Genomic DNA, 22,340 nt, shown 5'->3' with positions numbered 1-22,340 from the left:
TAATAACGATAAATGCAGATATTACAGAAATGTGCATCGAATGCGAAAGCCTCCCACAGTGGCCTAAATGTTTTCCACCTTAATCCTGGGAGTTTGGGTTATTTTGATTGGAGAGAATCAGAACCAAAGTTTTAAATCATCGGTCCGGTTATTCTGCAAACATTTCACGTCCACAAATAGCCACATTTTACAGATTCTGTCTTTTCATTAAAGGAAGAAATCTTTATTTAATCCCACTTTGCTTCTTCCCTCATCAACTCATTAAAGTTGAAGCTCAGGAGACATAAAGGAATAGTCTGACATTTTGGAAAATATGCTCATCCGCTTTTCTGGCGGAGAGTGAGATGAGAAGATTGATACTGCTCTCATGTCTCTGCAGTAGATATGAAGCTACAGCCAGAGGACATGTGGTTTAGCTTAGCATAGACCCTGTTCCAGCTACCAGCACACCTACAGTCGTCAAATTGGTGCCTTACATCTCGTTTTTTTTAATCTGTACAAAATCTGAAGTACAAAAATGACAAATTTGATCATATTTTCATGGCCAGGTGCAGCAATTTCCTGAAGTCTACACTTTGGTTTTTGAGAGCATTAAATGCACAAGTTATAGTGTGGTAATTAGTGAGCTTTAGAAGTGCTGAATGGTGAATTTAGTTTTTACTTTGGACAGAGCCAGGCCAGCTGTTTCCCTTGTTTCCAGCCTTTATGCTGAGCTAAGCCAACCATCATCTGGCTGTAGCTATTTATTTACCACACAGACATGAGAGTGCTATGGATTTTCTCACCCAACTCTCTGGAACAAAGCAAATAAGTGTATTTCCCAACATGTCGCACTATTCCTTTACATTCATTTAAAAGTGTAATTCAAACAATGAAATTTAGATTTCACATATTTTCTGCACTAGGCTACGACCTGAAACTGATATTTTACTTTGCACTCGTGATGATCGTCCTGACATGTTTTACCCTCTCACCCACACTGTCGAGGAAAAAGACTATACTCTGAGACTCATTAGACATTCTAACCCAAAAATACATTTGACAGATTTAGAAACACTAGTGGGGGCAAAAGTTGTGAAACTCGTGTGTGTATGTTTCCTGTACAGGCTCTGTGCTGCTTCCCCCATTTCATGACCTTTAGAAGCAGTCAGTCGGAGATATTAGCAGAAGTGTGCCAGCCTGCGGTCTCCGTGATTAATTCAGCAGCACATATTCAACATTTAATGTTACGTTTGTGGATGATCCAATTCTCTGGTACGAATAAAGGAAACTGAGTCGCACTCTGTGAGAACCGTTCCTCTTATTGTTTTTTAAAGAAATTCCACGTCCTGCCCTAAACCCACTCCCCTTAACGTGAACAATGAGACCCAGCCAGTCACAAGAGGTGGATGTATTTGTCCACTGCAGGGTTTATACTAGTGGTATCTGTATATTTGTCTCTATATATAATACATCAAATATTGTTCAAACACTGGCTGCAGTATATGCCTTTTGCACAAGTGTTATTTTGATATGTAGTGTTTTACTATACGTGCTTTTTTTTCATTCTGTCAATAAAAAGTGTTCTAATATCAAGTTCTGCATGAATTGCATTCAAGCCGAGGCGACTCTATTCACATATCACATCTCATACATTCAAAATAGCAAATTCACGGGTTAAGCAGAGCGATGCGGTGTCTCCTTGTATATGTTTACAATGCGGATCATTGACATTAGGTCTGGCAATATGAGTAATTTGGTGAAACGAAAGGAACAAGGTCATAAGATCTTCAAGGACTTGTAAACTCCACCACTAGTGATCTTAAAATCTCTGTCTGAAAATATTCTTTGGTGTGGTGTAAAGGAGTAGTACGTCAAAGTCAAAAAGCCAGTCAAAAGGGCTTATTAACGTCCATGTGGATGTGCATGTATCGCTGCCAGTGTGTGTGTGTGTGTGTGTGTGTGTGTGTGTGTATATGTGTGTGCATGTTTTACCAGGCCAGGCAGAGCCACTGGCAATACAAATGCAACATTAGTGGGTCAGTGTGCCATCAGCCCATTCATCAGCACTTCTCCCTCTCTTCTCTCTGCCTCCATCTCCCCTCTGACTCACCACCCGTCCATCCATCCCCCGCTGCCTACCTCTCACTCCCTCTCCTGCCCACTTAAATTCACCAAGTGTCCAAGTGCAGATTATTTTTTAGTTCTGAATGAGTTCTTTCAGATTGACGACGCCAAATGAGGTGTGGGAATATAATCAGCCAACAAGGTACACGTATGCACTGCTAATAGATTCCCAGCAAGGATCTGACGGATGGAGATGTGAAGGTGGTGGCAAAGCTCAGAATAATCTAAAATGATCTAAATTTGAGATTTTTGAAACACATGTCAAAGCAGCTTTGACTAGATGCAACTTTTACCTGTAATGTGAAGTTAAGGTGTGAGAGGTCTGACTTTCTAGGAAGGTGCAAGTAGCATCTCAAGAGGACTACTAGCTGGGATCTGGCAGATTTTGACTCTCAATAAGGTCAGTTGTTCAGAGAGGGTGAGTATGTAATTCAAGTGGAAGCAGGCAGTCGGAAAGGCTTTGGGCACCAAGTTTTTCCTCTTACATGGGAACTCTACTGACTTTACACATGGAGATGTGTTGACAGGTTTTGAGGAATACTCCTGCATATGTGAAAAAATCCTTCTGTGGCTCCAGAGGGAGAAATCTAACAAACTACCTTGAGTGATGTCACACGAGTCAGTGTCAGTCAGGGCCAAAGACTACAAGATTGGAAATGAAAACAATCTGGGGTTGTGGAATTAGAAAGCTGTGAGCTTATCAGACTGCTGCACATCTGCTCCTCCACTTAGGCTTGAGGCTACATTAGCCACCACTACCAGAACACCACCAAAAGTTGAAAGTTGTATTTTGGGTAATAAGGGCACCAGGTTTCAGGAATAAGGAATAATTGTTCAATAGTGTCATTGGTTTTTAACGCTAAATTGGGCGAGTACTCAGAGGCTAACCATCCGTTTCATCACAAACAAACAAAATTACATACATATTGTATATTCCCATCTGCAACTAGATCGATTTTCAGCATCATCAGGCTTATTTTGTGATACTTCAGGAAAGTTCTGTCCTGTACCATGAAAGACATCAACTACTTTCACTGACTGGTGAGTGGTACTCTTTGTGAGGATCAAACTGAGCCTCATACGTAAAATAGATGGAATGGCCCTTTAATCTAAAATGAATTGAGCTGAGCTACCATATTGAATATCCAGCTGTTGTTGTACAGTAGTGCCTTCTATTTTACTCCTATTCTAATCTCCCTTTCCTCGAAGCTGCCGCCCCTCAATGCATTCATGAAATAAACATGAAAATGTTGACGTGAGACAAAAACGAGACAAACGGAGACTCTCACATTTCTGGTCAAAATAGCAGGCAAAACCCAGATTTTCTCTCTTTCCTGGTCTTCCCATTCCCCTGCTTTCCTCTGACATCCTCTCCAGCTCTCTGTCTTAGGATGGATGGAGGAAAGCAAAGGAGAGAGGAGAAGGCAGAAGTGGAAAAGGGAGGGGGTGGATGTGTTGTTCAGTTCTGCTGAATGCGCTCACATGTATGAAAGAAGAAGCATTTATTTTAGGACTCTCGCGTGGGTGTACACAGATTTGAAACACACACACACACACACACACACACACACACACACACACACTGGGGAAGTGAGAGCTCACAAGCCCAGAGATAGGCCTGACCTACCTTTATATCACTCATGTTTTGAAAGCTGCTGGAAGGATGCTTTTCCTTTATAGCTCAAAGACTTTTCCATATACCTGAATTTGCCAAATGCATTTCACATTACCCGACACACACACACACACACACACACACACACACACACACACACACAGAAACACAAGCAAATCAGGGCAAATAAAGAAAAAAGACATGAACTACATGAGGCGAGGGGCAGAGAGAAAAAGCGGAAAAGCAAAATAGAATGCGAGTGGTTCACCTCTCAGCAACACATCGCACAGTAAGTGTCCGCGCTGTTGTGTCATATTGTGTCAGCATTGCCACAACGTTATTATCCTGTAGAAACTGTTGTCATGGTAATAAGGTCACTGGCATGCTCATATGTCAAAAGGGATTTATACTGGGCTGACACCATTTCCAGTGCTGCATGTGCCAGGCGTGTGTAGGCCTGTGTGTGTGTGTGTGTGTGTGTGTTTGTGTTTGTGTGTATACAGCACATTAGACAAAGACAGACTGGGAGGCTGAGTCGGGTAATTTCTTCGTTGGTGAGCAACAGCGAAACTGAAGTTCCGCATTACAGACAAATTACGCTTTATTTCCTGAAAACACAGCCTGTTTCAGAATCTTATAACACTCCATTAAAGAAAACACTGGAAATTCTCATGTTGCTTAAAAAATAGCAGCATTCTAAAGAGACAGCTCATCTTCTCTCTGTTACCGTACTTACACTGTGACACATACACATAAACACTTGGTGTGTAGGGGAAATCCCCACAGGGATTCTCCTCTCTGACCATAAATCGATGAGAGATGGAGAAAGAAGAAGTGGACAGAAAGTGAAAGTAAAACGTTGTGAGTGTGCTTTGAAGGCTGGTCTGTTGCTCTGAATGGGCCAGTAGTAGTATTAGGGTTGTAAATGGAAAGTCCCAAACACTTCTCTCATTTGTTGGCCTTGTGCAGTTCCCCTGAAAAGAGGACAATAAGCCAAAGTCTTGTACTGTAAAGTCAAACATCTCCTTTGTCACTCCAGACAACATGTTAATGTGACCTACTTAGCTGGTATTTAACTGCACTGGAGTATTACAACACTCCACCTCCCTGTTTCCTTACACCGTTGTTGTTTGCCCCCCAAATCTGACCCCCCGTGACCCCCAGGCCATTCTGGCCTTTCAGAGCTAAAATCATGATTATTTTGTTATTGCTCTCTATTCGTCCAGCGTGGACATCTGTCAGTTCAAACACTAGGCCATATGCTATCTATTGTCCCTCCGCGGGCTCTGGGAATCAGTGCTTATATGATTGAGCGAGCACTTGAGAGATATTGACCGCAGCTTGGCCTGCTTTGATTAAAATGGCTGATTATAATCAAGGGCGGGGACTGATATGCTTTTCAAAGAATTTGAATTAATCATCTAAATATTAAATTGCCTGAGCTGATCACTCTCTTCAGTGATCAGCCCAGTTTGAGCTGATTTAATACCCATACTCCTTTATCCCCTCAGTCTCTCTCCTTAACTAGCTTCACCCACCCATTGCTACTTCTTCTCGAACCCCTCCGGCCGGACTTGTGATGCTCATCCATAGGGTGCTAAAGCGCAGAACAATGGCGCCTTTGGGAGACAGAGCTCACCCGCAGTCCAACATCGAGGAATACATACAGAGAACTTCACTGACTGCAGCCAGACAAACAAGAGTGAAGGGGTGGGGTATGTAGCTATGTGGTGAGCTGACATGAAAATGAATTACGGCTGCCGCGGGATGAAAGACACCGGGCAGGTAGCAGCGACCCAGAGGTGAAGTCCTGCACCAATCAGGGCAAAGCTGCACGGCGGGCCTCGGGCGACGACCCCCAGTCATGCGATCAAAGGGTGGTAGTAGGCTGGTTCAAAGGACAGAGAAAACTCCTACAGAGCAGTTTCCCCTGAGGCTGAGCAGTTTAGCACGGTGTGACACGGTGACACCAAGCAGTGGGGAAAGTTAAAGGCTTTCATTGGCTCAATTAGACTGTCAATGAGGTAACAAGTTCCTAATAACCCTTTTTCCGGCAGTTTGAGGTGATTGGTGGTGAGTGACTGGTTCGGGCTGTGAAACTAATCTGATATCTGCTCTTTGAAGCTTTAATGGAGTTAACGGAACGTCTTTAGTTCTGCACACCATGAACCATGACCGCTCAACTGAGCCAGTGCAGCTCGTCCATCATTCAGGACCATCAATCATCAATCATTCAATGCTGCGTCAAACCGATAAAAATGGAAGCTTTTAAAGTCCTGATGTGAAAACTAAAGGACCTGTTTCATATTGGTGGGTATTCCCCTTTGTGAATGTGACATTGTACTTTTAGTTTCTCACCTTTGTCTTTCCCCAGCATGACACTGCTGCCTGAGTGGAAAGCACCTTTCTCACACAGCACACCCTGACACACAGTTAAACACACGGCCACGGGAGAGTTAGGTGACTTCCTCCAAAAGAAGCACGTCATTGTTTGTTTGCCTACACAAAATGCATCACACAGTCAAGTCAGTTTCATGTCTAAATTGCAATTGCATTTGCATCCTCAGCCCTGATTCCTCCTTGTAATCATCTTAATGTATTGCGTATAGTATGATCGATAACTATTGCAGCATATGTTTAGATAATGAATGCTGCATTGGCGTTTAGTTTTCTTCTTTCTTTTGGCACTTAAACTTGCACATCACAATGATTGCGCATTCTGTACATACATAGTTTTGCTTTCATTTCTCCCTTTTACTGCCACTTTTATATACTTCTATATTCTATTTTATTGTTTTATTCTGTTTTTATTTACAGATTTGAATATGTGTGTGTGTGGTATTGCATGATGCCAATAAAGTTGAACCTTGAAAATAAATTGACCGCACAGTTTGATCAGGCTCAACACGGGTACATAAGCATGATAAGACTTATGATCATTACTCATTGACAGCCGATTGCACCAGCCATTAGTAAATTCACACTTAGCCTAGCTTAACTGGACCTTTACGTGCTACAGGCCACTCATTCTGAACTGGCTGAACACCTAAACACAAACATTCCTCCGTGTATGCAGAGTTGCACCTTCATTATACAAAGAATTATACATTGCTTGCATTAACAGTAATGCCCTGTTAACATAGCTGAATGCTCATGATTGGACAGCACTACACCCATGCAGTAATTGATTTACATATTAGTATTTACTCGCTAAGACATTCCTTATCTTTGACTGGCGCAGCCTGATTCAGTACATTTGTGGTTTAGAATTTAACCCAGGCCTTCTCCTCCCACTTATCGTCACTGAATCCTCTTTGGTCTTGTACCATTTTTTTTTTCTCCATCTTGCTCTCCTCTTTCCAATCCTAGAATCCATCCCTTGGCGGTTTGTGTATGTGTTGGGGGGGGGCTTAATCATTGTTTGATGACATCTTATCACTCAGCTATCAGCACGTCATCCCCTCGCCTGTCACGTCTAAACAATGATGTGACTGCCTCTACCTGTCTGTCTTCTTTCACCCCCACCGTCCTCTTCTTTCCATCTAAGGCGCTATCAGAAACCTCCCTCCTCCTCCTCCTCCTCCTCCTCCTCCTCCTCCTCTTTTCTCCTCCCCTCTGCATTCCAACCTTCGGCACATCTATATGAACTCTGTCACAGCTGATGCCCTCCTCGCTTTGTGTCTTGTGTGCGCGGATGCATAATGTGTGTCTATGTGCGAAGGATGGCTCCTCTGTGCCTTTCACCCCCTGACGCTCACTGGTCCCATGACAATGCTTCCCTTATATGCACAAAACACACAGATGCACACGGGCGAACACACACAAACACACATTACACAGAGCAAAGTGTCAAGTGCAGTGATGAGGAGACGATGAGCCTGTGTCTTGTCACTGCCCTCAACATTGTCGTCATTAGCATCACACAGGGGCTGAGTTTTCGAGGAAGAAGAAGAAAGGAGCACTTGATGTAGCTCCATCTGTAAAAGTTAACCGTGATGGCGTCTTCCTTTGGGGCTGAGTTACCTCAGGCAGGCTGAAGAAGCCTATTCACGGGAGAAGATGGCCTGAGGACCCGGGAGGGCCTGCGTGCCAGGCATTCCACAGTACACAGTGGACACATTATTATGACATTTACAAGGCTGGCTAGATAGATACAGCGTGATATGTGTGTGAGAAAAGGTTGTCCTCTCGGTGTGACTGCCATGAAGCGAACACAGGCGAGGGCAAACCACAGAGTAACGCAGAAAAGGCCCTGATGTGTTGTAACGACGCCGCTGCATCGATTTTTTTAAAATCACATTTGGATGTAAATGAGAAATAGAGTCCTGCAAATGCAGCAAGAAAACCTCTTCCAACTCCCCATGACAACCCTGATAAATTAGTGCAGCGCTGCTCCTCATTTAAATAGAGATGGTAAGAATTACAGACTTTTGTGAACAACACAAGAACTATTTGTTTTCAGCCGCCTCACTTTAAGATTTCAGTCAGTTGTTGTTCTCCACCGTCATCTTGTTCACATGCTGTAGTTTTTCCTCCCAGTCACGTCTTCCAAACTCCTCGTGTTGACTCCTGGAGCCGTTCGATGCTCGAGGCCTACTCCTCTTCAGCCTGCACATGACAAGCATGCACATGTAAAACACAGTTCAAGAAATGTGACAAAGGCATACAATTTGGTATGTGAACCCCTCCTTGCCCACGTAAGGTTGTGTACCCTGCAGGGTAGGGCCAGCTTAGTTTTGGCTGTCCCATACAATGATATTTTAGACAGTAGACTAAAATAGTAGTTAGCTTAGCTTAGCTGTCGTACGTAACAAAATCTGCCTTTTCACATATCGTGTTGACTTTTTTCGTCACTGTGCAGCTGCTGGTAGACTGATCTGTTTATTAACCTTTGGACAGAGCCAGGGTTGCTGTCTCCCCCTGCTTCCAGTCTTTATGCTAAGCTAAGCTAACCAGCTGCAGTTTTAACTCCACCACACAGACACAAGAGGGTTATCTAATTCATACAACATTAAACTCAAGCAAACTTTTCTTGATGTCTAATTCCTGTAAGACAGTCACATGAGCAAACATGAGTCTTCACCACATTAGTGAAATGTCCTCATGGGCTGTGAGACACTCGCATAATTGTCTTAACTGCATTATAAACACATTTTTATTCCATTATAAATATAATAATGTGGTTAGTATGGAGGAGTAACTTGTGCTCTGCAGCACTGATTTAACTTGATTAAGTCAGACGTGAAGTGGAGAGCTGGTGGATTTAGCATCAAGACGGGCTGCTGACACGCATTCCAATGTTCCCAAGTCTTGCAAAATCAATTAGGCTGACTGGTCGCAGTTAAATATCATTTGTGACATTGAACACTGAAGTCTTTTCCTCCCATAATCAAGACCCGTAACGTGTACAGCTGTTGTGAGGAATGTGTGCGGGCGAAAACGATCAGATGGAATGTGCATGATCATCACATTGACATATTTTGCTCCTGGTATGTTGTTGACAAGCGGAAGTGAACAACAAATCCAGTCATAGAGCCATGAGGACTCAGCGTGACATGTCATTAGCCCCAACGCTGATGCTGGTCTCCAGTCAGATCAGACCACGTCCCCGTGTCCCAACAATATATTAAACCCCTCATTCACCATTGTATGCCAAAAGTGGGTCCGTTTTTGCTGTTGAGCTGCTCCTACTGGCGAGGACAGACGGACAGACAGACAAAAGGGAAGGGTGTGACGGGGAAAGTAGACACAAGAACTCTTAAGTTACGTAAAAAAGTTCCTGAACTCGTCTTTTTCTCCTCTGTCATGTCATCCCCCCACATATTTTACACTTATTTCTGAGAGGCTGTGACCACGATCTCATGACCGTTATAATTCACTTATGCGGAATCAGTGCCGTGCGAACCTGGCTAGCACCAGCTCATGAAAACAGGAAGATGTGCACCCAGGTGTTTCTGGAGAATCTGATGTATTGGTTAAGCATATAAAGATCATAAAACACATTAGAAATGCTTATGTGGTAGACTACACATTGCCCCGTCCTGTCATAACAGGAGCCTGAATCATGGCATGACAAATATATTCTTCTGGCAACACCAGTTGTAGTGGATTTTACTGAAACTGTGACTAAGTCCTGTGTCAGATTGTAATCTAAGGTGCTTGTCTACATTTGTGACAGTGAAACCAAAAGAGACACTCTCAGGAACATCCCTGTTTGCTAAATAAATACTCAAAAGCAAAACTGTTTCTTCATGCTGTGAAGTGAGTCAATGGCAGGAAACTGGAAGTGAAATGATTAGCTGATCAATGGATCAAAAAAAAAAACAACTGCTTTTTTGTGAATTACTTAATCATTTATTGCATTTTTAAGCAAGATAAAAGAAAAAGAAAAGAAGAAAGTGAGCTGTTTGCTCGTCTTCAGTGGTAGTTGATTGAACATTGTCATATTTGGGGTTGTCGTTTTGTCAAAAACAGGCCGTTTGAATAAATCAACTTGAGCTCTGAAAACTTTTTTGACATTTTTCACTATTCACGGGCATGTTATGGATGAAACACTTCATTGATTAATCAAGAAAATTTAAATAACCATTATTTTCAGCCTTATAAGTGGAGATTACTGCTTTTTATTCGTATCAGCCGATCTGGATGTTATAACAGTGAATAGAGTTAATAGGACTTTAGTTTCATTCAGTTCTATTACAGACTTGTTATGTTTATAACAACTTGTAGAGTAGTGAGGGAACACAGGTCCCTGCCCTGTCACTTGAACGCACTTAATAAAGCTAGTTCTTATTATTGCTTGTATTACTGGCAAGATGCCCCAAGTGTTGTGGATATTCCTCATCTTTGAATGCTCAGAGGAGGTAAACGAGCACACACACAGTAACAGACACACCGATACAGGGAGAGAAAAGGATTTTATGGAAAACATGTTCATCTTCCAGCCCGGCGCCATGTGAGTGTTGTTTTTTACTGTCATGCCTATGAAACAGTGCATTCAGTGGAGCTAAATTGATTTCATTGCTGGGGGTCCTCCGGAGGGGCGGGGACAATTAGGGAGTCAGAGGTGATTGGCCAGAGCCGGTCGGACTTGCCCTTAGACTGCGCGCTGATTGGCCGGAGCCGGTCGGGTGCCGCCCACGGGTGGCGCCTTGAACCTGCTGTATGTTGAAGCGTTGCGCTCAACCAGTGCCGAGCTTAGAGGGTCTCTCTCTGCCGGGGTGACAAGTCCGAGCGCAGGAGCACCGAGGGGAAGTAGTTACCGTGTGAAGAGAGAAAAAAAAACAAAAAAAACACCACTTTTCATCATTTCACCGCTGGATACTTAACTCACCCTGGGGTTGGATTAACTTAAAACCACTCTTTTTTAGTTTTTCTTTTTAATTTGCTTTTGAAGACACCAAAACTCACCGAAGACAATGGGATCCCAGGCATCCAAGGGAGATGTGGCCGCGGAGGGAAACGCTGCCGCCGCTGACGGTGCAGCTGTCAAGACCAACGGACAGGTAATTACACTCAGCCCGGTGCTCCGTCTGTCTGTCTGTCAACGGAGGGGGTGGGAGAAATCAATAAAAGTGTAATTTCTCACACGAAAACATTAGTTGGACACATTTTAGTCGACGCTGGCTTGATTAAACTTGACTGTGAGGGCATTTGGGGCACGTCAGGTGGGGCTCCGAGCATCGCTGTGTCTCCTTCCGCCACTGAGCACACAAAAAGTAGGAAAACGAGCCAGCGGGTCGTTGTTACTTATTTCGGTCGACAAGTTCAAGTGTTTATTTGTGACTGAGGTCTTTAACCCAACGCCCTCACAACGTGTTTGATAGTGCCAGGCTTAAAGGGGGAGGGGGGGGGGGGGCAGCTCGGCGCACGTAGGCAGTCTACCTCCGCCCCCCCCCCCTCCTTAAAACAGAGCCTGACTGTCGTCTGGACTCATCTTATTCAAAGTGGGACTCCACTAAATGTAATAAAAGTAGGATGAGTCACATCTAGACACACGTTTGATGCTCTAGTCCATAATTGGATCAATTTTGAATGTAAATTATTATTATGTGTTAATTACATTTAAATAAATCAGACTTTACTGAGGTGTTAATGAAGCAGTTTAAATGTTAGGCTGGGTGTTTGTGTAAAAATGATCAAGTGGAAGTGTTTCCATCCCTCCATCGATGGGCTCCAGCCTCGTCTTTGTTGAGCCGATGTCTGTCTGGTACCTCAGGCGCTCTGTGAGGCGCTACCGCCGCCTATCGCCCGATGAGGGAACTGCAAGGCGTCGCCTCTGAGCCTGGCGACACGGTGGTTAATTGATGAGCACGACGATGCTGTGAAAAGAAATGAGTAATGCACATCTAAAGTCGGCCCCTTTTGTGTTTTATGCTTGTGCACAGAGGTTTTTCTATAGCAAAGACGTGGTTTTCTCTGTCAGACGCTGTAGGAACAGTTGACTTATTTTGTGACCTGTTTTACAGGAGAATGGACATGTGAAGACCAATGGCGATGTCTCTACAAAGCCTGATGGGGATGCTGCCGCCACCAATGGCTCCGCAGAGGCGGCCAAGGAGCCTGAAGCCGGCGCAGGGGGCGACGCCATCGAGCCGGCGCCCGCCGCAGATGGAGAGGCAGCCAAACCTGAAGGCGAGGCTGCAGCTAAGGAGACCCCCAAGAAGAAGAAGAAGAAGTTCTCCCTGAAGAAGTCCTTCAACTTCAAACTGAATCTGAAGAAGAACAAGAAGAGCGAGGCCGTCAAGGAGGAGGCGGCCCCTGCCACCGCCGCCGCCGCCACCCCCGCTGAGGAGAAGCCCGCCGAGAACGGAGCAGCCGCTCCTGCAGAGGAGAAGAAGGAGGAGGTGAAGGAGGAGGCTGCTGCCGCCGCCGCTCCTGCTCCTGCTGCTGCAGCTCCTGCTGCTGCAGCCGAGGCCCCAAAGGCAGAGGAGGGGCCGGCTAAAGAGGAGGCCCCCAAGGAGGAGGCCAAGGAGGCAGCTGCTCCGGCCCCCGAGGCCACGAAACCAACAGAGGAGAGCAGCTCGACCCCCGCTCCCTCTGAAAAGAAAGAGTGATTGTACCTTTAGCTCACAATGAACTGGGTGAACTGTTTTTCAAGAGAGAGAGAAAATTTAAGAGTATATATATATATATTTATATATATATGTGTATATGTATACATATGTATATGGATATATGTATATGTAAATATATACACATGTATGTGAGAGACTCCTTTGACGTGCCACTTTTCGTCATGATAACAAGACGACAGACTAGATTCACTAGATCACTTCCCTGGTTACTGCTCGACATCTGGACCCGGACTGAGTTTGAGGCTGTGGGCTGGTCGCTGTGTGGAAAATGGATTTTAACGGCTAGAGCGCGAGAAGAATAAACTGACGGAGGATGGATGGAGAGGGATGGAGTCAAAGCATCTTTTCCCTAAAAATCTGCAGATCAAGATGCCTCCTTGCTGAAGGAATGAAGCTAGATAAGATACTAGGACACCACCACCACTTGAAATGACTGTTGAATAGAGAAAAAAAAAAATGAAATCAGAAAAATTAAGAGACTCGCCAACTTTTTACATTCCTATATTTTAACCCAAATTTGAAGTATTTTGTGGTGTATTATAGAGAATCATCTTAAAGATTCAGAGAAGCTATTACTTGTTTGTTTAAAGAAAAAAAAATAGACAATTTTGATTTTTACCTTACTATGAAAAAAGAACACTTAAGCTTGCTATGTTCACTGTCGCGGTTTGATATGAAGCAGAGTTGTTTATCTGTCGTGTGTGAGCCTGAATCTGCTTTGTCTCTGTAAATACATTGGATTGATTTCTGTTCTTTATTTTGCTAATGTTGACAGATGTTACTGGTTTTATTGTAAAGTTGATAATGGTAAATAAATGTTGGTTACCTGCCTGTCGATGTGTCTTTATGGTCATTCACACCACGCATTACATTCGTCACCACGTCAATGGGAGCGCCTGGAGCCTGTCTGTCTGTCTGTCTGATGACAAGTAAGGACGCACCACCTTAATTCATCCTCCCATCATAACACCTGTAACTGAAGAAACACAGATTAAAGGCTGACGCTCCATCGACTCTGACATTTCACATCGTTTTGGCGTAAAAACACGCCATAAACCCAATTTAAAGCGAGACTGTCAACATTTGAAAGATTAAATAAAACCGTTTTCCTTTTACAAATTAAAAGCTGAGGTCATAAGCAATAAAAGCACTCTTTCTAGTTTGACCACACTGCTACAGTCTCTCTTGGTCTGGTATGACCAGTAGCTCCTGGTAGCAAACTTTACCTAGAGTTCTCTATGTTACTGACATAACTGAGGTCAGTTTTCTACTTGTGCTTGTGCTACACTACATTATACCTTTTACCATTATATTAGAATTGTCACCTGTGGCCACAGTGGCTGGTGTCCAGCACAAGTTTAAAAGTTTGGCTTTAAAACGCTCATAATTTTCACCAGGAAAAACAAAAAAGAACATTAACACAAAGTTGAACAGCAGGTGGTGACAGTACATTAGAAGAAACCTGTACATCACAGAGCGGTAATAAGGTTTATTAGTGCTATATTTCTATCAGGTGCAACATACAAAGTCCGAATAGGCCAAACTTTGATACCAATAAAGTTTTATTCTACTTTTACTTGTATGGCTATAAATTATTATTGGATTGGCACCGACTGTGACCAAGCTTCATTCAATCCAGGAAAAAGGGAAAATGATTAAACGGTAAAAACAAAGATGGGCCGCTGGCTATGAAAGCAGAGGCCCAGTATTTTATCTGCTTTGAGATCAGGTGCCGAACGATTCTGAGATTTGCTATCAAACAAGAAATACGGACATGATTACATCTTGTTGGTGTGGAGATAAGCGAGCACATCAACACTGCCGTGTTAGCTCCAGTGACCCCCGGCCCTCTATTAGTCTTATGGCCCTGGGATCAGCACCCTTACCTCTGCCTCCCCTCCCTCACCCTTCACATCTACAGTACTCCTTTCAATATAAAGGAGGCGCGCGGCCTCCTGGACATGGCTAACTAACTGAGCACAGCAGTCCGGCTCCGGGTGAACTGACCTAGTTCACATGGTGATATGATGAGTTGAGATCTGTGCTACATTTGGATGCAAGCCTTCAAACAATTATGAATTATTTAAACGAAGCTGTGGCTCCACACTGATACAGCTCTCTGCCTCTGGAAGCAAACGATTTGTTCAACCTAAAGCGGGAGATTTATTTTATAATAAGTGCCTTTAAAAACCAAAGCAAAATCATGAGAACTCGTGCTTAAAATGTGGAAACCATCCACGTCTCGGCACGGTTCTCTGGCACCAGGTACAGCACAGCATAAATTATGAATGGCTGCTCCACAAGGAGTCGAGCTGCACGTTGTTGTGTTCATTCTCTGTATCGCTGTTTTGTTTGCACAGCATACTATACATGAGATTCTGTTGAGGGATCAGCTCAGGGGTGCAGCATTTCTCATTCAGCGATGACAGAGTCTGCAGAGATTTGGAAGGTACAGTCACACACACATGAGCTCACCCTGACACCTCCTGGCTGTGATGGGGAACGGCACAAAGGCGACCACCGATTGTCTGGTCTCCCACTTTGCTCCAGTGCTGCTGAAGAGTCAGTCTCGTTGTGCACGGCAGAATAAAACGAGAAATATACATCTCACATTTTCTGTATTCTTTAAATTGTGTTTACAGCTGAGATGCACACACATTGGCAAGAACATGCATTTGCGCACGTTCTTGTCTTACATTATTTTGAATGTTTAAAGTACTCAACCTATACCAGATCCTTGCAAATGTAATTGTATTCTATTTTGATGCATTCACATTTTTACTGTTGGTGGATGAAAATCCTGTGAAATCAATGAAACACAATAGAATAAATGCAGTAATAAGCTGCACAGTCGATGTTGTGCAACATCGGCTGTCTTGTCCTAGTATTACATGCAAACAGAGGCGATAAATGTAGATACACTTCGACCAGATGACTAAACCATCAGTACATACAGAGGAAAGCCTTCTGAAGCCTCCCATGTTAATGCTGCTTTGTGATAGGAGCTATTTATTCAAGGCATGGTAAGCAGTATTAAACCTGTCGTTGTGGGATCTTCTATTTTGAAGAATTTTGCTTTCATACCCACAGTCCTTACACCCCCTGCACCCACATCCCCACATGGCCATGACACTGAAGCCCAGTGACTTATGACCCCCTGCAGAGGAGGAAGCTGCTCATGTTTTGTGTCATCAGGTGATTCCCTGGTTAACTGGTCATCACTGTGTGGACCTCACATGTGCTCCTCTGACCTCTAACACCAGTGAATGAAACCCTTGAGCCTGTGCTCTGCACCAGTCTAGACACTGTCTGGTTGTGGCACTAACCTCGGCGGTCCTCGGTTTGTAATACCGGCGCCTCCCAGGCGGGCGGCTCGGCGTCTGTGATTGGCTGGCGAGAGCTCAACGCGAGTTCCCTGGTGCAAGAGAGGAACCGGTGGGCACGGAGCAGAGGGGTAATTGGTGTAAAATGGCGCTGTCTCAAGGAACAAAGAAAAAAGTTTGCTATTACTATGACGGTAAATATCCAGCATTTGCACCTGAGTTTGTCAGTGACTGAAGCGGTGTTGAAGGAGCGCACGTGGCTACCAAATTGTACATGAATTGTTTCAAAGTGTGCCGCAGGACCAAGCTAGCACGGCTAACGTTAGCTTCCCCGGTCGGCTAACTAGCCTGCTTCAGCTAGCTTACACTGTACAAGCCTAGCTAGCTGTATTTTATCATCCGGCGTGCACACCCGTGTCAAGTTATCCAACAACCAGCCCAGTGTCCCCAGTGTGTTTAAACACCTGGACTGGGCTGGGAGCTGTGCACGTGAGGGAACCTCAGTCATTTTGGGAGCGCGGAGGAGCCGTGAAGCTAGCCGGCGCTAATAGCATCACTGTTCCCTCAACTTGATCGCAACTTCCGAGAAGTGGGGACCGATGCACCGCTTGTCGGTTTGATTATTTAGCGACCGGTGTTCGTGCGAATGACTGCTGTTAAAGTTACACTGCATTTCCCCTTTTTCAGATGTCAATGAGCACGTTTACTGTAAGGCTACACAGGGAGTGTGGATGGTGTAGCGGGTGTTAAATGTGGTTATTGTCCGGTGGTCAGGTGTGCTTTTCTGTTTTTCTCTTTGTGTGTAAAGACAATAACCCAAGTGAACACTGAAACATCTGGTCAGTGCCTCATATGTTGTGTGCTGGCAGACATTTAGGTCAGATGGCTAGCAAATCATTCATATCGAAAGGAAAAGCTCAGAGTTTAATAGCAGGTGGTGTTATTGCCCACAGTGTAGTTAGTGTGCAGTAGAAGACTGTAGGAATAACAAGGGAATCTGTCGAACACGCTGTGAAAAGGAAGGACTGGGTGTCAGTAAACTGCAAAAATTGAATGGAGTTTGGCACAAAGTTTCCCTCAAAATGCATTAAGGCAGCAGGGTTTCATGCAGATTTTGTGATATCGACTTTGTCCGGGTGATGTTTTCTTTCCAAGGGGATGTGGGGAACTACTACTACGGACAGGGTCATCCCATGAAACCACACAGGATCCGCATGACGCACAACCTCCTCCTCAACTATGGACTGTACAGGAAGATGGAGATCTATGTGAGTTACATCACTCCACAGACCTCAACCCTCAGGTCCATTCATACATTGTGCATTCCCAGTATTCTTCCTCAGGAAAATGTGGCACTGTAATCTTTGAAGCTAGAGTCTTTAACCAATCCACTGCACCGTGATCAGCGTGCTCAGCATCTTTCTCTACTGTTTCCAGAGGCCACACAAAGCCAGTGGCGAAGAGATGACAAAATACCACAGCGATGACTACATAAAGTTCCTGAGGTCCATCCGACCAGACAACATGTCTGAATACAGCAAACAGATGCAGAGATGTGAGTGTCTGCTTTTCTCCCGCCGGACCATGAAGCACTCCTGCCTGTTCACGTGTTGAATCTCTTTCTCTTTCTCTTTCTCGCAGTCAATGTCGGAGAGGACTGTCCAGTGTTTGATGGTCTGTTTGAGTTTTGCCAGCTCTCAACAGGTGGATCTGTCGGTATGTTGTTCCCTTAATCCTTATCGTGCACCAGCTTCACACAGGAGTCACCTTTGTGTCTGTGCATGGCAGAGAACCTGCGTTTTGATTGTGGCGTCTCGGACTAAGTTAAACAAGAATATTTCAACCGTCTGCGGTGGTTCTTCCTACGGAGAATCTATGCACACGGCGCTGTCCAGAGCGTGCTCCGCAAAGCTGTAACGGATTCACACAAAGCCCAGAACAACCTGAGTGGGGAAATTATACACATTTATAAATGTTAAAGCAAATAATCTCCGTTGGATCAACACACCAAAGTCCTGAAGTAATTTGACTCTGTTCTTTCTGTCCTTTAGCCGGGGCGTTGAAGCTGAACAAGCAGCAGACGGACATCGCCATCAACTGGGCCGGCGGACTCCACCACGCCAAGAAGTCGGAGGCCTCTGGTTTCTGCTACGTCAACGACATCGTCCTGGCCATCCTCGAGCTGCTCAAGTACGCCGCCGCCTTTTTTTAATGCGTTAAACCATCCCTCCTTTCCACCCATCTGTCAGCCTCTAGTTCTTTCGGTGCCTTAAAGAAATCTGGCACGTACAAATTGGACATGATTAGCTGGATTGCATCTACACCTGACACACCGAGCACACAGTCAAACTATTCTTCTTTCACGCCAAACACTTGATTGTTGCCTTTTGTCATTTTCTTTTGGTGCTTCTGCCCTTTTGAAGATAAGGGATAAGATAAGTGCCTCGCTGCGCTCACTTCCCATCCATCAACAGCGTCCTTTGAAAACTAGTTTGTGACGTTTCTGAGCGGTTGGCTCGACGCACAAGATAAATATTTTGATATTTCAGGAACACCTTGAGGGAATTTCTTTAAATTTGGCTCAAACATCCACTTGAGTTGATCAGAAGTAGATGGTTACTGTTGACCTCAGAAAATACACTTTTGGCCATAAGTCAAGAATTCATCCACCAATTATGACAACATATAACATTTCATACAAATGTCCAATACGATAAAATAATGAAGTGATGACATCTTATATCCAAAAGGTCAAAGGTCAACTTCACAGTGACACCGTAGTGTTCTGTAAAAACATCTTCCTGGCCGTTCTTCATCATAACTTTGGAACAGAGGAGGAGAATGTGACTGTATGCCAGCTCAGTGGTTTTGCTGATATTGAGCCTCGGGTCACTGTGGTCGCTTCATGTGATGAAGCTCTCTATCAGGCCTCGGTACTCTTCTGTACAGCATCTTCCTCACTGGAAATGATTCACTTGAATCATCCATGTCAGAATAGTGACAATATAAAAATATCCACTTAATACCTTTCATTAAGTTCCCTTAAAGCCGTGCAGTCTGCCGTCCTGCAGCTGACAGAAGACATACTTATGTCCATGTTATTGGCCCGTCACCTAACTCGGGTCATTAACTGAACTCTCTGTCCTCTGAAGGTACCACCAGAGGGTGCTATACATAGACATCGACATCCATCACGGCGATGGAGTGGAGGAGGCCTTCTACACCACAGACAGGGTCATGACGGTCTCTTTCCACAAGTATGGGGAATATTTCCCCGGCACCGGAGACCTGAGGGTTAGTTGGATTGTTCTAAGTGTTCCTTCAAAGACCATTGGAATGCCTTGTGTGTATGTGGGCAGCAGCTTAATGATGTGTCCGATGGGTGCAGGACATCGGAGCTGGAAAGGGAAAGTACTACGCAGTAAACTACCCGCTTAGAGACGGCATCGATGATGAGTCCTATGAAGCCATCTTCAAACCTGTAAGAGCTTCATTTAGGTAACACGTAATCACCACGCCAGACTCCTTCCTTCCTTGGGCATGGTTGTTAACGTGTGTGTTTGTGTGTGTGTGTGTTAGATCATGGCTAAAGTCATGGAGATGTACCAGCCAAGTGCTGTAGTGCTCCAGTGTGGAGCTGATTCTCTCTCTGGAGACAGACTGGGCTGCTTCAACCTCACCATCAAAGGTATAAACACAATTCAGCCTCCCTGGGACAATACTCAATCAGTGCCTTTCCTCCTCCTCTAATTATATATGTGTGTGTGTGTGTGTGTGTGATGCTCTCGCAGGCCATGCCAAATGTGTCGAGTACATCAAAAGCTTCAACCTGCCTCTGCTGATGCTGGGCGGCGGCGGCTACACCATTCGCAACGTGGCCCGCTGCTGGACCTATGAGACGGCCGTGGCCCTGGACTGCTCCATCCCCAACGAGCTGCCCTACAACGATTACTTTGAGTACTTCGGGCCCGACTTCAAGCTGCACATCAGCCCGTCCAACATGACCAACCAGAACACCAACGAATACCTGGAGAAGATCAAGCAGCGTCTGTTTGAAAACCTCCGCATGCTGCCGCACGCCCCCGGGGTCCAGATGCAGGCGATCCCAGAGGACGCCCCCCACCCGGACAGCGGGGACGAGGACGAGGAGGACCCTGACAAACGCGTGTCTAGTAAGAGATCCATATCATATATATAATTTTTCTGTCGACTTGACTAACTGATCTTAGTAATATGTCTGAACTGGGGGGGGGGTGTGTTATGGTCACGGTCTAGTCTGTGTTCAAAGGGATGTTAATGAAACGTGGCTTTGTCGACGTTGTGCGTTTCAGTCCGGGCCCACGACAAGAGGATAGCCTGCGAGGAGGAGTTCTCTGACTCGGAGGACGAGGCGGAGGGGCAGGGAGGAGGCCGCAGGAACGCAGCCAACCACAAGAAGGCCAAGCGAGTGAAGAAGGAGGAGGAGAAGGAAGGAGAGGAAAAGAAAGGTGAGAGCTCCCCTCCAAGTCCTCAGCCCTGTTGGTATTCGTAGATGAAGAGGTGTGGTAATAATCGCTCTTTGCCTTCTAGAAGTGAAAGAGGAAGAGAAGGAGGAGGAGAAGATGGACACATCAGGGTAAGAGGATTGAATTTTAAAAATCTGATTAATGAAGTCATCTTGGAATATAAAAATGTTTCAAACCTGGTAGTGAAAACTCGTCCACGTTGTGCTGTTTCAGTTTAAATTAAAATCAATTCGAAGCTCACAGGCAGCTGAATCTGTTAGGGAAGGGTTTTCAGATCTGACTTGTTTGGTTTTACTGACCACATCAGAGACGGTGATGTCTGCAGCCTTTGTCTCAGCTCAGTGTTAACTGTAACTTCAGCTGTGGCGTCTTTGCTACAGATTTTAGGTGTCATCTTTTAGTGCGCAACACAAAACCAATTCTGATTTAAAATGTTGTTGCAGTAAATCAACATTGCATGAACAGAAAGCTTGTTAGTTAAAAATGCGGGTCCCTTTTTCTTTGTGTGACGAGGATAAAACGCTAATAGTAGCCCTCATCATCTCTTAGACATGTAGAAGAGTGATAAGATGGTTGACTCTGACATATTTGTATATTAGAAATCCTGCAAAAACCCTCCTGACTAAGGCTGTTGTACATGTGAGTAAAGAGAAGTTGGTCCTCAGGTCTTTTGGTGCTCAAACCTCTCAACTGTTGTTTCAGACCAAAAGAGGAGGTGAAGGCCACTTGAAGTCCGGCCCAGGGACACACGGATGGTTGAACCGTTGTCCTCAAGCCCCACTGATTCCTATAACTCTCCTGCTGCGGCCATAGGACCCTATTTTGTATTCCAGTTTTATCATGTATTGTTCCGGGCAGACCTGGCTCACGCTGGATCGTTTGCTTTTGTTTCCAAGATCAGTGAGCGCCACACGGCCACAGCTGCGCGTCTGATTATCAATTTGGCAGCCATTTCTGATTCAAAATTAGTAGACCCCACCCACCTGGGGCTCCACGTGGTACAAAACAAACGCCATAAATCCTTCTCAGCTGTTGCGTGAACCAGGTCTGCTCTCAATGTGAAGAAAAACCAACCAAGTAATCACTGTTCCTATCATGGCGTTTCAGATTTAAACAAGTTTGTGGGGCTCGCGCTAAAACACCTGCAGAGACGTAGATGATTTCCAAGTCTAGTGCTCACATGCAAAAAAGGTTGTTTTTTTTCTGTTAGTTTTTAAACATCTATTTATGATACTGTTAATAACCAGCAAACTGCTGTTTGGCTCGCTGTGTTAATCTGTCAGTGAACGCATGTTTAGAATGATCTCGCCTTTAGCATGTACGTCACAGCCCCCGACCTCTGCTCAGTAAGTTATTTTAAAGAGTCCCTCTCCATCTTCCTAGGAATATCTGCTCAGTGTTTTTTTTTCTCTTCCTGCATTGTTTGTATGTTTACGTGTGAATGGGCGCGGACCTCTCTGGAGGCTCAGTTGCGAAGGAGTGACTTGTTTTAGATATTTTATATCATTATACATAAAGGTGGAGCGGGCTGGCAAAATGGCCGTCCACATGTGGTTGTTTGGAGTTCTATCCTTGTGAAATGTGCATTATCATAACTTTGTTATAAAAAAAATAAAATCTAAAACCAGTTTTTCCTCAAATTCATGTATACGCTCTGAAGATAAAAACCAAAACTTCACTATACCTTTGTGGAAATGTAGGTTTGTTAGGCTGC

At 44.7% G+C, this 22,340-nt stretch overlaps 2 protein-coding genes across 2 annotated transcripts; both read left to right on the top strand.

Moving 5' to 3' along the window:
- The first annotated feature begins 10,919 nt into the window (after positions 1–10,919).
- Positions 10,920–13,629, top strand: marcksl1b (MARCKS-like 1b). Its single transcript, XM_070846467.1, has 2 exons — positions 10,920–11,226; positions 12,190–13,629. The coding sequence occupies exons 1-2, from the start codon at positions 11,140–11,142 to the stop codon at positions 12,775–12,777; spliced, it is 675 nt and encodes a 224-aa protein (XP_070702568.1). The 5' UTR covers positions 10,920–11,139; the 3' UTR covers positions 12,778–13,629.
- A 2,593-nt stretch (positions 13,630–16,222) lies between these two features.
- hdac1 (histone deacetylase 1) lies at positions 16,223–22,255 on the top strand. The gene is made up of 12 exons (XM_070846420.1): positions 16,223–16,315; positions 17,277–17,389; positions 17,559–17,676; positions 17,763–17,837; positions 18,173–18,311; positions 19,274–19,415; positions 19,510–19,602; positions 19,701–19,809; positions 19,913–20,293; positions 20,453–20,608; positions 20,691–20,736; positions 21,329–22,255. Exons 1-12 carry the CDS (start codon positions 16,267–16,269, stop codon positions 21,354–21,356), a joined length of 1,449 nt encoding a protein of 482 aa, XP_070702521.1. The 5' UTR covers positions 16,223–16,266; the 3' UTR covers positions 21,357–22,255.
- Positions 22,256–22,340: the final 85 nt, after the last annotated feature.

Source organism: Pempheris klunzingeri, chromosome 16 (genome assembly GCF_042242105.1).
Source record: "Pempheris klunzingeri isolate RE-2024b chromosome 16, fPemKlu1.hap1, whole genome shotgun sequence".
Taxonomy (NCBI): Eukaryota; Metazoa; Chordata; class Actinopteri; order Acropomatiformes; family Pempheridae; genus Pempheris; species Pempheris klunzingeri.
Note: the sequence above shows the minus strand (reverse complement) of the source record. Positions and strands in the feature narration are given on the sequence as shown.

What these genes read in the sequence shown, in the direction of transcription:
- marcksl1b (XM_070846467.1), top strand. Translation starts at nt 11,140, where the DNA reads ATGGGATCCCAGGCATCCAAGGGAGATGTGGCCGCGGAGGGAAACGCT. An exon ending in CTGTCAAGACCAACGGACAG is followed by an intron (nt 11,227 to 12,189) that starts GTAATTACACTC and finishes CCTGTTTTACAG; the next exon opens with GAGAATGGACATGTGAAGAC.
- hdac1 (XM_070846420.1), top strand. Translation starts at nt 16,267, where the DNA reads ATGGCGCTGTCTCAAGGAACAAAGAAAAAAGTTTGCTATTACTATGAC. An exon ending in AGTTTGCTATTACTATGACG is followed by an intron (nt 16,316 to 17,276) that starts GTAAATATCCAG and finishes TTTCTTTCCAAG; the next exon opens with GGGATGTGGGGAACTACTAC. An exon ending in GAGAAGATGGACACATCAGG is followed by an intron (nt 20,737 to 21,328) that starts GTAAGAGGATTG and finishes CTGTTGTTTCAG; the next exon opens with ACCAAAAGAGGAGGTGAAGG.